Genomic DNA, 17,823 nt, shown 5'->3' with positions numbered 1-17,823 from the left:
TTTGGGCTTATTGGTCGGGTCAGGTCTTAAATGGCTTTTCCTTTTATTTTGTACCTTCTCCAAACTCCTCCCTGCCTTTCGCAGTTAACACGTGGCCTTTCCTTGCAGTTTTGTGACAACTACCTTTGTGGTGGAGGCCATGGCGGCAGCCAACGCTCAGCTCCGCTGGAAGAGGATGGAAACCCATCAGGTGTGTGTGCTGCTCTCGGCTCCGGGCAGTGCCCCCAGGCAGTCGTGTGCACAGAGGTGGCCCTCAGCAGCCAGTCCCCTCCCTCCTGACGCCTGGAGGGCTCCTGACCGCAGCGCTGCTCCAGGACCCCAGCCCGGAGCTGAAGCTCACAGCCCTGTCAGCTTACAGAACAAACGCAGTCTCTGCTCTTTTAACATCCCCTTATTGGTCCCTCCTACCCCCGGCCTTGAGCTGGCTCAGTCATTCTGAACCTTTGTGCCGCAGCTTCTCCCTCCCAGTGTGTCTGACCCTCTAATGTGACAGCAGGGAAGTGTTGAAAGCTTCCTAATCAGATACCTTCTAGAAAGAAATTACAAAGGAAACAGGCTCTCCATTGGCTGTCCCAGGGGTTTGCTGTAGAGTTGTGTACCCCCTCTTTTTCCTTGTTTGTTCTCATCCTCCCCATCCCACCCCCTCCTAGGAGGAGGAAGAAGACGACGACTCCTCCACGGCCTCTGACAGTGATGTCCTCATCCAGGACAGCTACGAGCGGGCAGAGAAACGGCCCATCCTGTCTGTGCGTAAGTCTTGAGGTTCTGGGCTGGCCTGTGCTTCCCTCTGGTCCGCGGGGTTTCCCTTACTCGTGGAGAGGGCCCGGGGGTCTGCCTACAGAGACCCTCTGGCATTTACCACCTGAGGGTTGATCCGAGGAAGGCACCATGGAACAGTAGAGCAGAGCACCGGCCCTGCTGGCTCCGCTGCTAACTGGCGTCTGCAGCTTGGGGAGGTCCCTTCACCTCGGCCCCTGGAAGCTCAAGTAAATGTCAGGTCTCTGACTTCTGTCCTTCCTCCTATCCCAACACACACACACACTCACACTCGCACGCACACGCCCTCACACGCGCGCACACACACACACACTCATACACATGCATATATTCACACCACACTCGCACACGTGCACACACAGTCTCACACACACTCTCTCACAGACACACTCTCACTAACACACATACACTCACACACACTCACACACACTCAACCACACACCCACACTCACACACGCACACACTCCAGTTGCGCCAGGGTGAAGCATCCCAGCCTTCCCTCTCACCCCACAGTGAGCATCCCTGGGATCCCTTTCTATAGACAATTTATTTATTTACTTATTTAATTTAGTCTAGTTATTTATGGCCGTGCCGCATGGCTTGCAGGATCTTAGTTCCCCAACCAGGGATCAAATCTACACCCCCTGCAGTGGAAGTGTGGAGTCCTAACCACTGGACCGCCAGGGAAGTCCCTCTAGATATTTTTAAATGTTTCAAGCAGGAAACATTAGGAAAACTTTTCTCAAGAGTTTGAACCCCTTGGGATGTCATTTTTCTGGAGGATTCAGTGAACTCAGCACCCCTTCTAAGAGCTTTTCCTCGTGAGAAAAAAAAAAAAAAAACCGCTTCCTCTTTCTTCTTGGCTCCACAGAGAGGCACGGATCTCCGAACCTTTTTGAGATCACAGACCGGGTGGAGATGGGGCAGATGGCCTCCATGTTCTTCAATAAAGGTGGGAGTGCTTTCTCCAGGTGGGGCAGGGGCAGGGGGAGAGCTGGTGCCTTCTTGGGGGCCGGGGCTGCCGGAGCGGGGGTTCTGCCTCAACTAGGGGCGGGGCAGGCGAGGGGGAGGAGCAGATCCTCAGCCTGCGAAACCGCCTCGCTGAGAGGCCTGAACCACTTCAAGGTGTTTTCTTGGATTCCTCCCCGTTCATCAGCGCATCAGGAATAAAGAAGCAGCTACTTAGCGACTACAGCTCATACAGGCTGAGAGTCCCAAGCAGCTTTCCAAGGAAGGAAGCCAGTGGAGGCGGCTGGTGGTTCTGTGCCTCTTGCTTGATTACTTCTGACTTGTCTTCTCTTTTCTTCTGGACTGTTCTGTTTAGGACAGGACAGAGCAACCACCTTGTGACAGTAGGAGGGGGGGGGGGGTGTGTGTGTGTGTGTGTGTGTGTGTGTGTGTGTGTGTGTGTGTGTGTGTGTGTGTGTGTGTGTGTGTGTGTGTGTGTGTGTGTGTGTGTGTGTGTGTGTGTGTGTGTGTGTGTCTGCGTGTCTTCCTGGTGGCCAGCAGAGGGCGCTAGGAGCCCACGCTCAGGACTGCTCTCTGGACTCTGCGCATCTAATCGTGACCTCTCCGTGTGCTCCACCTGCGGCTCGGTGGGATCGGAAGGATAGCACCCAGCTCGGGTGCTGCCTTGTTGGTTCCGGCAACAATAGCTTAGACCTCCGTTCCAAATCTTGTTCTTTTGGAAGATGAGCTATTTAGGGTTTAGTTTTTTAAAATGTTCGATCCTTCACAGAAAGTCAGACACGTCTCAAAAACTCCTTGACCTTGCTGTTACCTTGGGAGATTTTGTGCCCCTTCGTCAAAGCCCCTGTTTGCAGAGGGGAGCGTCTCCCTTGGTTCTTTCCTGTCTTGAATGTGGCCGCACTAAGTTAGAGCCAAGGGGAATTGTGGAAACTAGAATCTAGAATCTTCTCAATGGCTTCTTAGGACATCCGGCGGTCCGTTTATCACCATGGTGTGATGTGACGGAAGATCCTGATTGAGGTTGCCTTGGGGTCTGCCTCCCTCCATCCTCCCCACCAGACCAGCCTCACTGAGGGTTCTCAGAATTTATCAAAACCAGATTGGGGGCTTCCCTGGTGGCGCAGTGGTTAAGAATCTGCCTGCCAATGGAGGGGACACGGGTTTGAGCCCTGGTCCGGGAAGATCCCACATGCCACGGAGCAACTAAGCCCGTGTGCCACAACTACTGAACCTGTGCTCGAGCCCGCGAGCCACAACTACTGAGCTCACGTGCCACAACTACTGAAGCCCGTGTGCCTAGAGCCCGTGCTCCACAACAAGAGAAGCCACCACAATGAGAGGCCCACGCACCACAATGAAGAGTAGCCCCCGCTCGCCGCAACTAGAGAAAGCCCGCGCGCAGCGACAAAAACCCAGCACAGCCAAAGATAAATAAATAAAAATAAATATATTTATTAAAAAAACCAAAACAGATTGGTTGTGTCTGGCCCACTTCTGTGCTTTTCCTTTGTTCCATTTCTATCTCTCCCCGTCTCATTAGACTCAGATCAGAGAGGCAAACATTTCCTTCTGGCTGCTGCACAGCCTCCTCCCAAATGCAAGCTTCTGAAATAAAATGCACATTGGAGGGGAGACATATACCTCTTAAACGTCCTTCCTAATTTTCATGTTTCACAGTCCGCCCTGATTTCTTTAAGAATTCTAGGAACTTGTGGTTTTTTAATTTATTTATTTTATTTATTTTTGGCTGTGTTGGGTCTTCATTGCTACGTGCAGGCTTTCTCTAGTTGTGGCGAGCAAGGGCTACTCTTAGTTGCGGTGCGCGGGCTTCTCATTGCAGTGGCTTCTCTTGTTGTGGAGCATGGGCTCTAGGCGCGTGGGCTCAGTAGTTGTGGCTCGTGGGCTCCAGAGTACAGGCTCAGTAGTTGTGGCACACAGGCTTAGTTGCTCTGCGGCATGTGGGGTCTTCCCGGACCAGGGCTTGAACCCGTGTCCCCTGCATTGGCAGGCGGATTCTTAACCCCTGCGCCACCAGGGAAGCCCTGGTTTTGTTTTGTCTTCGTGTGTGTGTGTGTGTGTGTGTGTGTGTGTGTGTGTGTGTGTGTGTGCCCCACAGACTAGGCTCCTAGTTTACCCAAATCTGATAGAAAATAAACACGTTCGTACAAGAGCAGCTCAGACTTAAAGGATGCTCTTTTCCCACCTGCTCCTGGGTTTCTCAATCTCGCCACTATAGCTGTGTGGCTGGGTCCTTCATTGCAGGGCCTGCCCTGTGTGTTGTAGGATGTTGAGTAGCATCCCTGGCTTCTACCCACTAGTTGTCGGTAGCACCGCCCAGTCGTGACAATCACAAATGTCCTCAGACTTTGCCAAATGTCCCCAGTAGGGGGTGGGAGGCAAAATCACCCCCAGTTGAAACCACTGCTCGGCTCGATCCTAATTCATAGACTGTCACCTTCGCCTTTGGGAGGGCTGCCACACTCCACACAAGGCTCCCTTGGGGTCCAGACTCAGTCCTTGTAATGAGAAATGCCAGTCCTGGTCATTGCTGCCCTCAAGGAAGTTCATTGATCCTCCCACTTTGTGTCTCGTAATGAAATTTATTGATCAGGGAGGGCCAGTGGCAGTTTTATAAACAGCGGACATGAGTCCACGGCAGGTGGAGAAAAGGCTGGGAGTGGGGAGGGGCGGTGCCTCCCTGCAGGAGCGTGGGCTCAGAGCGGAAAGACGGGCGGGGGCTGGGCTCGGAGCCTGGGGGTGAGTGGCAGCTACCCCAGGGGCCACTGAGCTTGGACATCCAGCGTTCTTTCAAGAATCATATCTTCCGAGTCTTTTCCGCCTAGGCTCCTAGGAGCAGAGCCGACCTCAAATAGCCCAGGAGGAACATGTCCCTGGCTTTCCCCCGGGGACCCAGAGGCTCATCTGAGCCACCTGGATTAGAAGGGAACTGTCACTTCATTTTTCTTTCTGTTCTCGGAGACTCCAGCAGCTTAAGATCAGTGAAACCAAAAACAAGCAGTCAGTCTGAATGGGAGTTTGAGACTGGCCGTCTGGGGCCACGACCCTGAGGTTGTAAGGCCCGGATGCTTTTTTCAGCACTTTTACCCGTGATCTTTGTAGCTGGAATCACGTATGGAATTTAGCACTGGCTGAATTCTCACTGCATAGGATTAGAGACGGTCAGGGACTTGCCAGGGTCAGGAGAAGAGGCCGATGGGATGAAGAGCAGAGCCTGAGTTCCCGCCTCCTAGTCCAGGCCCCTCCTGGAGGGAGAGGGGACCAAGGTTCGCCTCTGCAGAGGGAGCTTCCACATCCCGTCCCTTCCAAAGTCAGCATCCTCCCCTGCAGACGCTTCTTGTAAGGAGGGAAGTGAGCCGTCCCACTCCTGCCACTCTCCCTCCCCAGCGCACCAGGCCACCCTTCTTCCTCTTGGGCGCTTGGTGATGGGCCACATTCAGAATGAGGCACTTGGTCTCTGGAAATCAAGGGCTTTTTACCCTCCTGATTTCAGCTTCCGGAGCTGGGCCGCTTCCTCTTCTCTTCTTTTCAATCCCTCAGTCTTTCGTCTTAGAGCCCTGTGTGCGGCTGCGAAGGAGACCCTGGTCCAGGCGAGCCCGGGGGTTCAGGCCCCTGACTCAGGCCATCCCTCCTTCTCCCCTCCGGGCAGCCTGTCCCGAGCGCGAAGACACCTCCGGGTCCTCCCTGGCCAGTCCACGCCCCACACTCGCCCTGGATGCAGAACTTCTCTGATCCAGTCCCGCTCACCACCGGGCGACAGTCACGAGCAGATGTGTCTCCCGCCAGCCTCTCAGTGTAGGCAGCCAGAATGAGAAACAGGACTTGGGGGGTTGTTTTCCCACTCCGCTTGGAGAACGAAAGCCGTGGATGAGGTAGAGCTGTAGTCATCAAAAAAGCAGGCCGGCGTCTCCCTGTGGCTCCCTGACCGATGGCTTTGTTGCTTTCAGTGGGGGTCAACCTGTTCTATTTCTGCATCATCATCTACCTGTATGGGGACCTGGCCATCTATGCTGCCGCCGTGCCCTTCTCTCTCATGCAGGTGACCTGGTGAGTGTCCCCCCTGCCCCCCAGACCAGCTGCAGCCAGAGGGGCTTCCTTGGGCAGTCGGGGCAGTGTTTTCTCAGGGTAGAAGCCCAACACCAAGCGAGTCCATCATGTCTGAGGCCCTTTTCTGCACGCATCACAGCCAGCTGTGCGTCCTGGCCTTTGGAGACACTGCTCACCGCTGACCCCATCCCTGCCCCGCTGGGAAGGTGACCGGGATTCCCACCGGTGGCCGGGAAACAGTGCAGCAGGAATAAGGTGCCTGCCCCCAGAGACAGAAAAACGTGGCTTGTGGAGAGTCAGAGCGTGGGACCTGAAGCTGCAGCTGGGAGGCGGGGAGGGGGGCGGCAGTTGCCCCTGATTAGTAACGGCAGGTTCTGTCTGCTTCCGGCCAGGCAGGGAAGCCCACACTGAGCCATTGTTCTCTTTCAGCAGCGCCCTGGGCAACGACTCCTGCGGAGTGGAGGCCGATGCCAAGTACAACGACACGGACCTGTGCTGGGGGCCCCTGCACCGCGTGGACGCCTACCGCATCTACCTGGTGAGTGGCCGGCCAGGCCGGGGGACCAGGGGGACCAGGGGCCTGGGAGCTGCCTGCACTCTCGGCTAGAACTTTCCCCAGAGAGGAGAGTCTACACAGCTCCACAGCCTGGCTAATTACTGGGGCTTTGGTCCCGGGCAGAAAGTGGATCACGTGGCTACAGTGCCAGCCCCAGAGCGTCCCGGCCACCGGGCTTCCATCGTATGTGGTTTGGAGTTGGCATTGGGGTTGGCGCCAGCTCCAGGGCCGTGAACTCTTATGAACTCATCTCGGGGTTTGAGGGGCATGCTTAGCAAAGCCCTGTAAGAGGGCCAGGGTTGGCTTTCCGGAAACTTCCCGTTTTGACCTTACTCCCGGCCAGCCCAAGAGCGCGTGAGTGGGTGCCGGGGTTGCTGGCTAGGCAGGCGGGACTGAGCCATCTCACGGCCGACCCCAGTTACAGACAGCGCTCCAGATCAGGAGGGATCAGCCCAGCTCGCTCCCAGTCTCCCCTGCTCCTCGCAGACAAGGGAAGAAGACGAATGTCCAGGCTCCGTCTTGAGTGCTTTGTGCTGGGGGCGGGGTGGGGGTGGGCGGAGGGGGGAACTGGAGCTGAATAACGCGTCCGACGGGTCTTGGGAATAAGACGCAAAACCAGAGGCAGGTGTCTGTCTCTGCCTGCTTTGCAGGCGCGACTCAGAAATGGTTCCCTTTCGCTTGTGTGGTGTCTGTTAATACTCTCTGCTTCCTCCTGGTCCGCCTCAGCCCTGACACAGATTTAGGTGCATTAGGTGACACACAGCTTGACACGCGGCCACTTAGCCGATGTGGAGCGGGACGCGGGACACGAGACAGCCGGCCTCTCAGGGAGTCTTAGGGAGTCAGCCTCTTGACTTAATTATCCCTATCCTGGCAGAGGTTCCCCCGGCCCCGCCAGCTGTGTTATTCGGCTCTGAATTTGTTAACCCCAAGGACAGCCGAATGGTGGTTTCGCCTTCCGAGTCCCACCCTATCGACCTACCCCAGGAGTCCTGTGGCCCCAGCGCCGGGAGAGATTTGTTTTCCTCTGTGCGTTTCTGGAGCAGTCGGGTGGTCAGCTACGGCTAGGAGGGTGTCTTCTAGGAGAACTGTATCTCAGCTGAGGTCCGATGGGACTTTGGTGGCAGGTTAATCTCCCAGCCCCTTCCCCACTTCCCCAGCCTTGGGGGCAGGCAGAGAACTCAGCAGGGCCACCAGGAGAACCCTGGAGAGCGGAGGCCTGTTAGCCTCTCAGCATTTCAACAAACCGTGATTGATACAATTAGCAAAAGTGTTGGTAATTGTAAGGACCCATCTGGGTCTCTAACCGGCACAGTCAGGCAGAAGGAGGAGGTTGAAGAAAGGGTCCAAGGGGCTCAGCACAGACCCGGGAGCAGGTCCAGGATGGAGGGTCAGCGGCGGAGCCCCTCAGGCAGGTCTTTACCGGGGGCGCTGCTGGAGGCTGTGCAGGATCTGCCTGGCTCATTCCCCCGCCCATCGGCAGAAGAGACATGGAGCGCTGGGAATATTGCTGCTGCCATCGGCCCGATGAATTATTTAGCAGCATCATTACTGCCTTATTAAATTGTTCTTCCTCTCATTCCTATAAACCTGCCACATGATGGAAGCCTCCCTGCCCGAATCTCAATAAATGTCTGACCGAACAGAAGGAACCCTTCAGGAAAGCAGACAGGCATTAATTACTGCCTTCGTCTCCCAGATATCGCACTTATAACTCGTAAAGCTAATTGCCACCAGGCCCACAAAAGCTGCGCGAAATAGGAGGGGGCGGGGCTGAGCAGAAACAGAGCCCGTTCTCTCTGGGTTGTTGACACCCTCCCACTGCCGGGGACTTCAGTTTGCTCAGAAGGTTTTCAGTTCAGACGTGCTCTTCTGCCTGGTTTGGAGAAATTCAGGGCAGGTGGACCTTCGCGTTGTCTCAGAAGTTACTTTACAACTTTGCATGTGGCTCCCGGGGTCCGCGGCTTCCGCAGAGCTGCGCCTCCTGACCCTAAATACCGGGGGGGGCTCTGTCCCTCTGCAGGCCACCCCATCTTAGTGATTCGGAAGCGGCCTAGCGACTGAAGGAGGGGGTTGGCAGACGTGGGTTTCCTTCCTCCTTCCTGGGCGCTCTGTGACAGGTGCTGACAGCATCTTCCCCTCCCAAGTCCGGCCCGCGGGGCTCATCCCTGCATCCTTGTTCCACCAACTGGCCCCTTCAGATCATGGGAGAAGAGGGGCATCCTTTCCCCTCGCCCCCCAGCCATTCATGTTTGGAAGATTGTCCATCCCGCCTAGAGATTCCCGTCGCGCCTCTTTCTACGAGCTGTTTTGCTGCTGCAGCGTTGGCCATGGAGGCGGGCGGGTTTAAAGCCCCCTTCCCACCCCAGGCACAGCCACTTCTTTGTCTCAGGTAAACGATACACCTGTCTGGCCTGCATGTTCAAAAGGACCTCTAATAGCCACTTCTTTTCTATTCCAGGACAGTATTTTCTGGCTTTAACTTTACGGTTTAATTGTTAGAAAGTCCTCTGGACGCAGTCTCTTCTGTCTTCCCGGGAGTGCTGCTGAGATGCACACACAGAATGAGAATATTTGGGATATTAACCATCTCCAGAGGCCGGCCTGTGTAGCATCATGATTACTTGTCAGAAGGGAGCTTTCTCTACCACCAGCTACCGGTCGCCTCCCAGAGCCCTTGACCTTAATGAGTGGAAAATTCCTCCTCCCCTCCCGTAGCCTGTGACCTCCGTCCACATCCTGTGATTCCCATGCAGCTGATATGAGTCAGTGTCTCCCTCCCCGTCCTTGGAGTAGCCGCAGAGCAGGGCGCTGTGAGGTGGGGGTGGTCCCATGAGTCACACGTGCCCCCAGGGCGTCCCAGCAAGACGCCACAGCTGGAGCCAGCAGTGACCTGGGCCCCCGTCACGAGGGCCCATGAGAATTAACATCAGGATCTGATCTTCCGAGCCCCACCGCCCACCCCTCCTGCTCCTTTGAAGGATCAAGTGGGACAGTGTTGATGCCCCAGCGCTTTCAAACCCGCAACCTTGCCTCCAGGCTGGGGACCGTCCTGGGATTCTCTCTGCAGAGCATCTCTGGCTTCAGTAGGAAACAAAGTCAGAATTTAGCATTTCATTTTCCTACACGGTGAGGAAGAGTCAGGAGCTGCTGGTGAACGGCAGGGTCATATGGAAATGAGTTCCGTCCAGGAATCGGACTATCCCGAGCGTCTGGGAAGCAGGACGTGTGTCTCTGTCCCCTTGAGTCAAGGGCGCTGCCCGGTGCTCTCGTTCTCCTTCCTCATTCCTGCAGGGCCGTCTGGCCTCATTTGCACCCCGGGCCCTGTCGGTACCGCCTCCTGGAGAGTGTCAGAGGGAAGTCCTGGGGGGACAGCGGGACTCCCCGAGTGCTGTAGCCTCCTCACTGCCGGCAGGAGCGGCCTCCACAGCTTACAGGTGGACAGATGCTGCTGCGGCACCGGCGGCCCAGCAGGCCCCAGCCGGGCAGAGCCGGGCCCGCAGATGGCAGAGCGGAGCTCATCCTGGCTGGAGACCCGGCCGCAAACTGGCAGCGTTGGGCAGGGGGCCCCTCGTGGGCTGCTTTGAGACAGGACAAGGTCACCCTGGCTTGCCATGCTGCCTTGAACGCAGGAGCTGTGAGATCCACCTCCGGGGTCTGGGTGAGCTGGGAGAGAGGTGCAGCCTGCAGGTGCCTGGCAGGTGACCTGCCACCCTCTGCCGGACAGAGGGGCCTCTCCCTCCGGACACCCCTTGAAGAAACAGGGTATGTGTTGGGGGCTGCAGGAGGGGTTCTGCCTGCTGAACTCTCTTCCTAAAGGAGCAGGTCAGTCTGATTTGGCCTCAGGTTAGCGGTGAAGGGTCCTTCTGGGCCTTCACCCAGGGTCCTGGTCTCTCCTTCTCTGGCAGGGGGCTGTTTTCTGAATCCATCTTGTCTCAGTCTTACACGGCAACACTTGCCTCTGCCACTGGCGACGTTTAAAACAGCACGCGGTTCCCTTTTTATTTTTATTTATTTATTTATTTATTTGGCCGCTCCAGGTCTTAGTTGCGGGATGCGGGCATGTGGGATCTAGTTCCCCGACCAGGGATCGAACCCGGGCCCCCTGCATTGGGAGCACAGAGTCCTAACCACTGGACCACAAGGGAAGTCCCACATGATCCCCTTTTTAAAACCAAACAGTCTCTTTCTAGAATGGTACCGTTCAAGGGAAGAAACATCCTTTGTGTTGGGGGGTGGAGGACGGAGTGACGTACCCGAGTGGAGGCGCCAGGCCGAGCGCTGCCAGGTCCTTCCTGCTGTGTGGTTTGCGTCAGTGTAGCAAGTTACCCATTACTTTCTCGTTTCCGCTTTGGTCCTCCCAGCCGAACAGTAAGGTCTGTAGCCTCATCCCATTTCACAGCAGAGAAAACTGAGACTTGGAGACCGTGACTTCCCCAGGGTCACTGAGCTGAGGTAGAGATGAGAGCCCAGAAACAAGGGGGCAGGTCACGCCTGCTCATCAGCCCTGGGAGCCTGACGTTTGCAGAGGTTGGGGCGACGCTGCCCCAGGATGGCATCTGCTCAGTGACCTGTGTCTGCGCATCCTGCCCACCTGCCTGATTGACCTGCTGTCTTCCTGCCGCCCCTCACTCCTAGGTAGCGAGATGGGCTTCTTCCGTTCGCTCGAGTAGCGCTAGAACTCAGAGCGTCTGCCCAAGGACGTCTCCCTTCCCTGCCACGGTCTCTCTCTCTGTTCTTTCAGTAGCAACCACGGTACCCTGGAACTGTGGCATCTGCTAAAAAGTGGGTCACCGCTGCCATTGCTTGAATATTTATTCTTACCGATTCTGGGGCAGGAGGTGGTCTAGAGGCCTTCAGGACCAGTGAGGAGGGAAAGTTAGTGTGAAACAACAAGGTTCAGCGGCAGTAGTGACTTCACGGGACCTGGGGACTCTCGGGGACACCTCCAGGGGCACCAGCCTGTGCCCCTAGAGCACAGCCCCAATAAGAGACAGTGTGAGCGCTGCCCCTGGATTTGCACAACGTGGGGAACTCGGAAGGAAGCAGAGGCCATAGAGAGACAGGAAGGGTGGTCCTGGAGAGCAGGCGCAATGCTCCCAGGATGGGCCATCTTCATGGAGGAGTCTAATGGGTTGGCTCCATCCGCAGATGGAGAGCAGGGCCCTAAGCACAGTAAACGGACCAGTGGCAGTTTCCCTTCTTTGGGGACATCGCCCTCCTGTCTGACTCCTATGGGTTGGGACCTAGCCCAGCACCAAAGTGGAACAAGCCAAGAGGAGGTTCCCGGCCACCTGGGCAAGAAGGGGGTTGCTTACAGGGTCTGGGACATCAAGGCGCCTCCCTCATAGGATGGGGACTGTTTGGGGACCTACCTGGGCTACCAGGGAAGCCCGTCTTCTTTCCCTTCCTTTCCTCCCTTCCTACCCCGATATCAGCTCCTCATTTGGTTCTGGAGGCTCCCGGAAGGTCAGTTTTGTTGTGCCTCACCCTTTCCTCGCCGCTCACCGGTGGGAAGACGCCGGTCATGCTGGGCAACCCCCTGCAGGTGCGGCGAGCAGATTAGCTCTCCCGACCCGGGCCCATCCCACCCCGACTTGGTGGGGGTCTGCGGTCGTCTGCCAGCTCCTCCGGCCCCCCGGGAGGCCTTGTGTCTCAGGGTGCTAGCCCCCCAAGTGCCGAACCTCTGCTTTCAGCCCACGATCCTGGGTCTCAAGGAAGAAAGAATTTCTGCCCAACACCCTAAAACGGCATATGTTCCCGCTCCGCAGACAGGCACTCATGCTGAGCAAATCCTAACTCCAAACAGTGACCGGCGCTCAGGTAGAAATGACTGACTTTAAAGGATTAGCTCGTCTCTTCTTTTTCAAGGATATCAACAATACAGGGACAGGCCTGCATTCTTCTTCCTTCCTCCCTTCCTCCCTTCCTTCCTTCCTTCCTTCCCTAGGAAGCTGTCTCTATGGCTCATCCAGGGAATGGCTGCTTGTGTTTTGTTGTGCTTTCCATCCCCCCAGCCCTTTCTAAAGGAAGTTCAGATCACGCTGTCACTCACCCTGACACTATGGCTTGTCCCTCCAGCTCCTGCCAAGGGACCCCAGGGGCACCCCCGTCACCGCCCCCCCACTGCTTCTGGTGTCTGGGCACAGCCTCCGGTCTGTCCCCAGTGCCAGCCCAGCTGCTGCCCAGCATTGCTCAGGACCAGCCCTCACCTTTCCGAGGAGACCTGGGTAGCGCCTCGCTGGACCACGGTGACCCCCTCCTCCCTGACCCCCAGTGCCTTGGGGTGTTTGGCCCGAGCTCCCTCCAGCTCAGTGGGAGGACTGTTTTTATTTTTAACGCGGCTCTCGGGGACATGGGTTCTGTCTGCCAGCGTTAAGCTCGCCATCCATCACGCCCCGCGTCCTGCCTCTGCGATGGCTGATGCCTGACACACCAGCTTAGAGGACGGCGCTGACTCCCCTGTGCCATCCGCTCCGAGCTCCCGGTAAAGATAGCAGGTGACGGGCATCAGGATCACAAGACAGTCCCCACCACCCCCTCCCCGAGCCCTGGAAGCTGCTCACCGGCTGAGCTTGAGTCCTCTGGCCTTTCTTCCGTCCTAATGGATGAAGGGAACTCGGTTGTAGCTCCTGAGCCAGGTGAACTGCCCAGACCCCCTTCTCACAGTGGCAGCTTGAGTGTCTCTCTGACCCTGTTAGAATGTCCTCGATCTCGAGCCCCGTCTCCGTCGTCTGGAAAGTAATGAGTACATCCTTACACATAGGACTTGCCCAGGGCACAAGCCACTTTTACCCTGGGAACGCGGGAAACTGTCAGTTTGGTTTGTCTGGTGTCTCGTCCTTTCTCCCTGCCCCCTTCCCCAGTTCACTCAGGGAAGGGCACTGCGATGGGGAAAGTTATCTGTGTGCCGGAACCGGACCAGAACCGGACCACCCCTGCCAGCAGGCTCGGCTTGTAAGAAGCCCCATGATGTGAAAATCCCAAAGTATGAAACGAACTCAGCGGGTATTTATTTGTTACAAAACAATTTGTTACTTTACAGAAGGGCTCGCTGCAGGTTTCTCTTGAGTACTTACTTTCCCTAGTGCGCTTAAAACGTTATTCTGTGGAAATTAAGTATTTATAAATAGAACTTCTAGAGACCCATCTCTCGGGTAAAGCGTATCCACATGTTTGTGTGTAAAGTGCAGGACTCCAGAGCCCATTTCGCGGAGAAATAGGCCGACATGGGGTTGGCGTGGACATCACAGACAGACGGATACACACACACGCACGTGCACACACACAGGGCCCCAAGCCGGGAAAGCGTCACGGAGCTTGTTAAGAATATACCCACGACCCACACTCATGCACAGGCCAATCTGGTTGGGAAACTTCCAAATAAGTCTCCGTGAGGAGCGTTCATCCCTGCTGGGGACCTTCTGCACTGTGCTCTTTCAGGACCATTTTTACCCACACTTCACACTGATCCCGGGCACGCCCTAAGCTGGAGGCTTCTTTATTTGTGCGCAGCGTGATCGGGGGTGAAAAGCTGCTGTTCCTTGCTTCATGAGCTCCCCGGGCTGGTCCTGGCCACTGACCCAGGTGTGTGTGTCCATGTCTGTGTGTTTTTGGTCCCCTCAGAAGCCGCTCCAGGCAAACTCCCAAAACGCTACAGCTGAGGCCATCTCCAGACTCTGCATCCCCTCTGCTTGCAGACCTCCCATTTCTGGGCAAAGAGCTCAAAAAATGACTTTGTATTCTTTAAGGAAATGTCCCGGTGGTCAATTTCAGATCCTTACTCTCCCCCGCTCTTTTTTTTTGGCTTCCTTTCCCAAAAAGTATAGGAAAGAACTATAGGAAATACAGCAGCCTTCCAGTTGTCTTAAGAGTAACATGGAATGTTCTTAAATATCTTGTGCTAACGAGGATCAAAACTGTATACGCTGAACCACGTTCCTCCTTCGCTCCATGTCTCTCTGATGCTTTCATTCCATGGCTGAGTCCGTGATCCTCGCGACGGCCCTGCTGACTTCTGTGAGGCTGTGCTATCCCCTGAACGATGCTTACTGTCTGTTACAGAGTGTCTGTTATAAACAGAATCTGCTGTCTTTCTAAATAGTGTCCCAGGGCCCTGGCAGTAATTGTTTAATTAAATAAAGCACTCATTCTAAAGTAATAAGCGTGCTTCTCCGTGTGGCGGGTGTCCCAACCGGAGGCCCAGCAAACCGTGCAGAGACTAAAAGTATCCACGGGCACATTCCCCAGCCTGCAGGCTGGCCCCGAGGAGAAAGCAGCAGCCAAAGAACCCCGAAGGGTTCTCAGCCAGCAGAAGGGTGCCTGGGACACGGGCGTGATTAGGCAGAGCTGAACAATTAGGGTGCATATCAATAATGACATCCGATTAATTAGCACGAGCTTGGGATGTCTCATGGATTAGCCAAGAGTAAGCCAAAGGTACATTTTAATAAGCCTTCGTGTGCAAAGGGAGGTACCGCAGAGGGCATTGCTGAGCAGATGCCGTGTGAAGCCAGAAGGAAGGGTCACAGTGCACAGCTGGGCATGTTGAGTTGAGCTACGGGAAGAACTTCCTTTAGCTGCGGATTGAGACGCTCTCTGGAAACCTGGACAGGAGGAGGGAAGAGGCTGCCGGGCCAGGTTGGATGCTGACCAGGGCTGGAAGGCCCCCCACAGTTTGTGACACCCAAGCAGTTCTGGCAGGAGAACTGCTCACTGCTGTTTCAGGAGGCTGTGCTCCACCCGGGGGATGGGTCACCGGCCTCCAGGAACACTGCCCAGCCCTCTCCCCACCCCGGTCAGGAGCAATAGCCTCAGCTGGGTCTCAGAACTTGGTTCCAGGACCACTGGCACTTATTAAAAATATAGATCCCTGGGTCGCACCCCAGGCCTAATGTAGCAGCACCTAGGACTGCAAGGCCCAGGAATCTGCATTTTCCACCTGTTCTGAGGGTGATTCTCTGTCCTCTCCCCTTTGAGAAAGTCTGCTGGCCGAGGCCCTCTCGCAGCGATAAGTGGTCTTGCTGACACCCAGCCTCCCGGGGAGAGGCCTGCTCTGGTCTCCCTTGGATCTGCTCCCCAAGCTGCAGCTGAAGAGGCAGCGGTCAGGGCCCTGCCGAGCCTCCTCCAGGGAGAGACGGGGGCAGGCATCGCAGGTCTCCAGCCCGGCGTCACGAGTAACAGCCTCAGCCTGAAGCTGATGCCTCCGGCGCGTCAGTGCAGACGGGGAGCAGCTGCATTCCTGCTCTGACCAGACTGGTTTCAGACTCTGTCCCCAGGAGAAGAGGGCCTCCAGCAGTACACCTTTGCTGGCGGCTGCTTTGTTACCTGTGGCCAACAGGTCCCTCCCGGTCCCTTCCTCTTGGAGCCCACAGCGTGCCAGCCCCACAGAGAGGCCTCGGCCTCTGACCATCCACTAGGGAGGGAGCCGGGGGTCATTAGCGTGGTTTCTTACACCCGACTCCACGGAGCTCGTTAATCAGCCCCCTTGACTTGCCAGCTCCCCTCCCTCCCCACCTCCAAGGTTACTGGGTACTCCACAGAGAATCCTGCTCCCTTCCGTCTATTTCAAGGTCGGGGTTCAGCGGGGGAGGGGTGGAGCCAGCCCACCTGTGCTGTCTGCAGTGCTCCCGTGTCCCGGGCCCCTGACTTCCTTCCCTCCCTCCGCTCCAGCCCTGGCCCCGCTCTCCCTGCGCAGAGATGAGCGGGAAGAGTTGGGGGGGGTGGTGCCTGAGCATCCTCAGTGATTATCTGGCGCCTCTCCTGGAGCATCACGCAGGCATCAGGCAGCTGAGGTGACGGAGGGCAATGGCTCCGCCTCCTCGTGTCCCCGGGGCGGGGCCAGCAGAAGCAGTCAGATTCCAGCTGGTTACTGGAGGCGCTAACAGCCCTGCGGGTCCTAAGGGTCCACGGGGCTCACGTCCCGCCCAGCACCCAGGGTATCTGAGCATCTTCGTTCTCGACAGGATCCGGTGGTTGGGGGTGTGGGTGCTTTTTTCCGAGGGAGCTGAGGGGCAGGGCTAATGGCCCAGAGGCTCCCCACCCCCCGTTACTCATGACACAGTCCACGATATAGAGTGTTACCTGCCCCCCTCTTCCCCTCAAGTCCTCCTGTTCTGAGGACCTGTAAGGCCCAGTTGATCTCCAGTCTGGCCCCGACAGCTGTTCCCCAGCCCCTGGATCACGTGGCCAGTAGCTCCAGCTTCCTCGTGTCCGTGAGGCAGCGTGTAAGTTCACCCAGCCCGGGGGGAGGAACACCAGGTACCCATCCCCTCCCCTTGCTTGACAGCCAGCAGAAATAGACCGGGACACAGAGCTGGTTTTGATTCTCTGCAGACAGATTTCAGTGGCTAAAAAGTGGGAAGGGGTAAACCTAGCCTGCGGTGCCCAAGAAGTTCTCATCTGTGCATCTGTTCACTGAGCCCGAGGAGAGAGGTTGCCGCCATCTTCTGGAGCTTTCAAACTCCGCTGCCCGTTAGAAGAGCCCTGCCTCCCCCATGAGACCTGTTTTCTTCTTGCCGTGGAGGGTCGCTTCGGAGCCTGCCCTGGGCTTGTGCACCTCCTTGCTCGGCCTCCCCGCCGGGGCCTGGGTCAACATTTTCATGCATCTGTCACTGCACCCAGCTGGACGGGGAGTCCCAGCCGTGCCTCCTCTCCTCCGGCCCCCAGCACTTACAGGTCTAACGTTCCAAGTCCCTTTCAGATCTCCTCCCGTGAGAACAGAGAGGAGGACTCCCACCCGGGGGATTCCGAGGAGGGCCTTGGAGCCCGGGCGCCTGGGCAGCTTGTCCGCGGAGAGCTGCCTCCTCCCAGCATGAGGATTGCCCCAAGGTCATGAGGCTTTTCTGTTTCTAGTATTTCATTCTTTCAGCCTGGTTTTAGGTAAATCTGACTGCCATCTCCGTACTTAAAATCCTTTAGAAACTTCTCTCTGTAAGGCAGCTCTAAACTCCTTCACACGACATGGTCTGCTCTAATCTCCTGGAACTTTCTCACCACTGCCCACCCTCGCTGGCCACTGTCCTCCACAGACTCTGGGTACTTTCACGGCCCTGTGCCCTTCACGTGCCTTTCCCTCGCTTCAGAGCCCGACAAGCACTCACTCATTCCAGACTGAGCTCAGAGACCCCCGCCCCTCACCCGCACGTGGCGGTAATCGGACTCTTATCCGTGTTCAGTTCCCTGGCCTCACCGTGAGCTCCTCGAGGTTCGGGCCATGCCTTATCCACCTTTCAGTCCAGAGCCAGCGTGGGGCTGCACGCAGGGGGGTTGCTCCACGAGCATCTGAGTGGACGAGACCCTTCAGGCGGGCCGCCGCCACTGGGTCTTGTAGCCGGGCACGGGTGCGAGACCCTCCATCAGCCCTTGGGCCTGCTGACGCCCAGGGCTCACCACAGCTGGCGGCCACTGCTCCCACCAGAAAACCTCCCCGTCCAGCTGACCCCTCCTTCCCCAAA

General features: G+C 56.7%; 1 protein-coding gene across 2 annotated transcripts in view; it reads left to right on the top strand.

Moving 5' to 3' along the window:
- Positions 1-17,823, top strand: part of TMEM104 (transmembrane protein 104) — a 59,452-nt gene that overhangs the window by 11,785 nt on the left and 29,844 nt on the right. The window contains exons 4-8 of one of the 2 annotated variants that reach the window (XM_061175735.1): positions 109-190; positions 651-750; positions 1,649-1,729; positions 5,712-5,811; positions 6,241-6,349. In XM_061175735.1, the coding sequence (XP_061031718.1) occupies positions 109-190; positions 651-750; positions 1,649-1,729; positions 5,712-5,811; positions 6,241-6,349 (472 nt within the window). The remainder of the gene's footprint in view (positions 1-108; positions 191-650; positions 751-1,648; positions 1,730-5,711; positions 5,812-6,240; positions 6,350-17,823) is intronic. The other variant, XM_061175734.1, reaches the window with a different exon arrangement.

This window comes from Eubalaena glacialis, chromosome 19 (genome assembly GCF_028564815.1).
Source record: "Eubalaena glacialis isolate mEubGla1 chromosome 19, mEubGla1.1.hap2.+ XY, whole genome shotgun sequence".
NCBI classification, from domain to species: Eukaryota; Metazoa; Chordata; class Mammalia; order Artiodactyla; family Balaenidae; genus Eubalaena; species Eubalaena glacialis.
The sequence above is the reverse complement of the archived record's forward strand: the minus strand, read 5'-3'. Positions and strand labels throughout refer to the sequence as shown.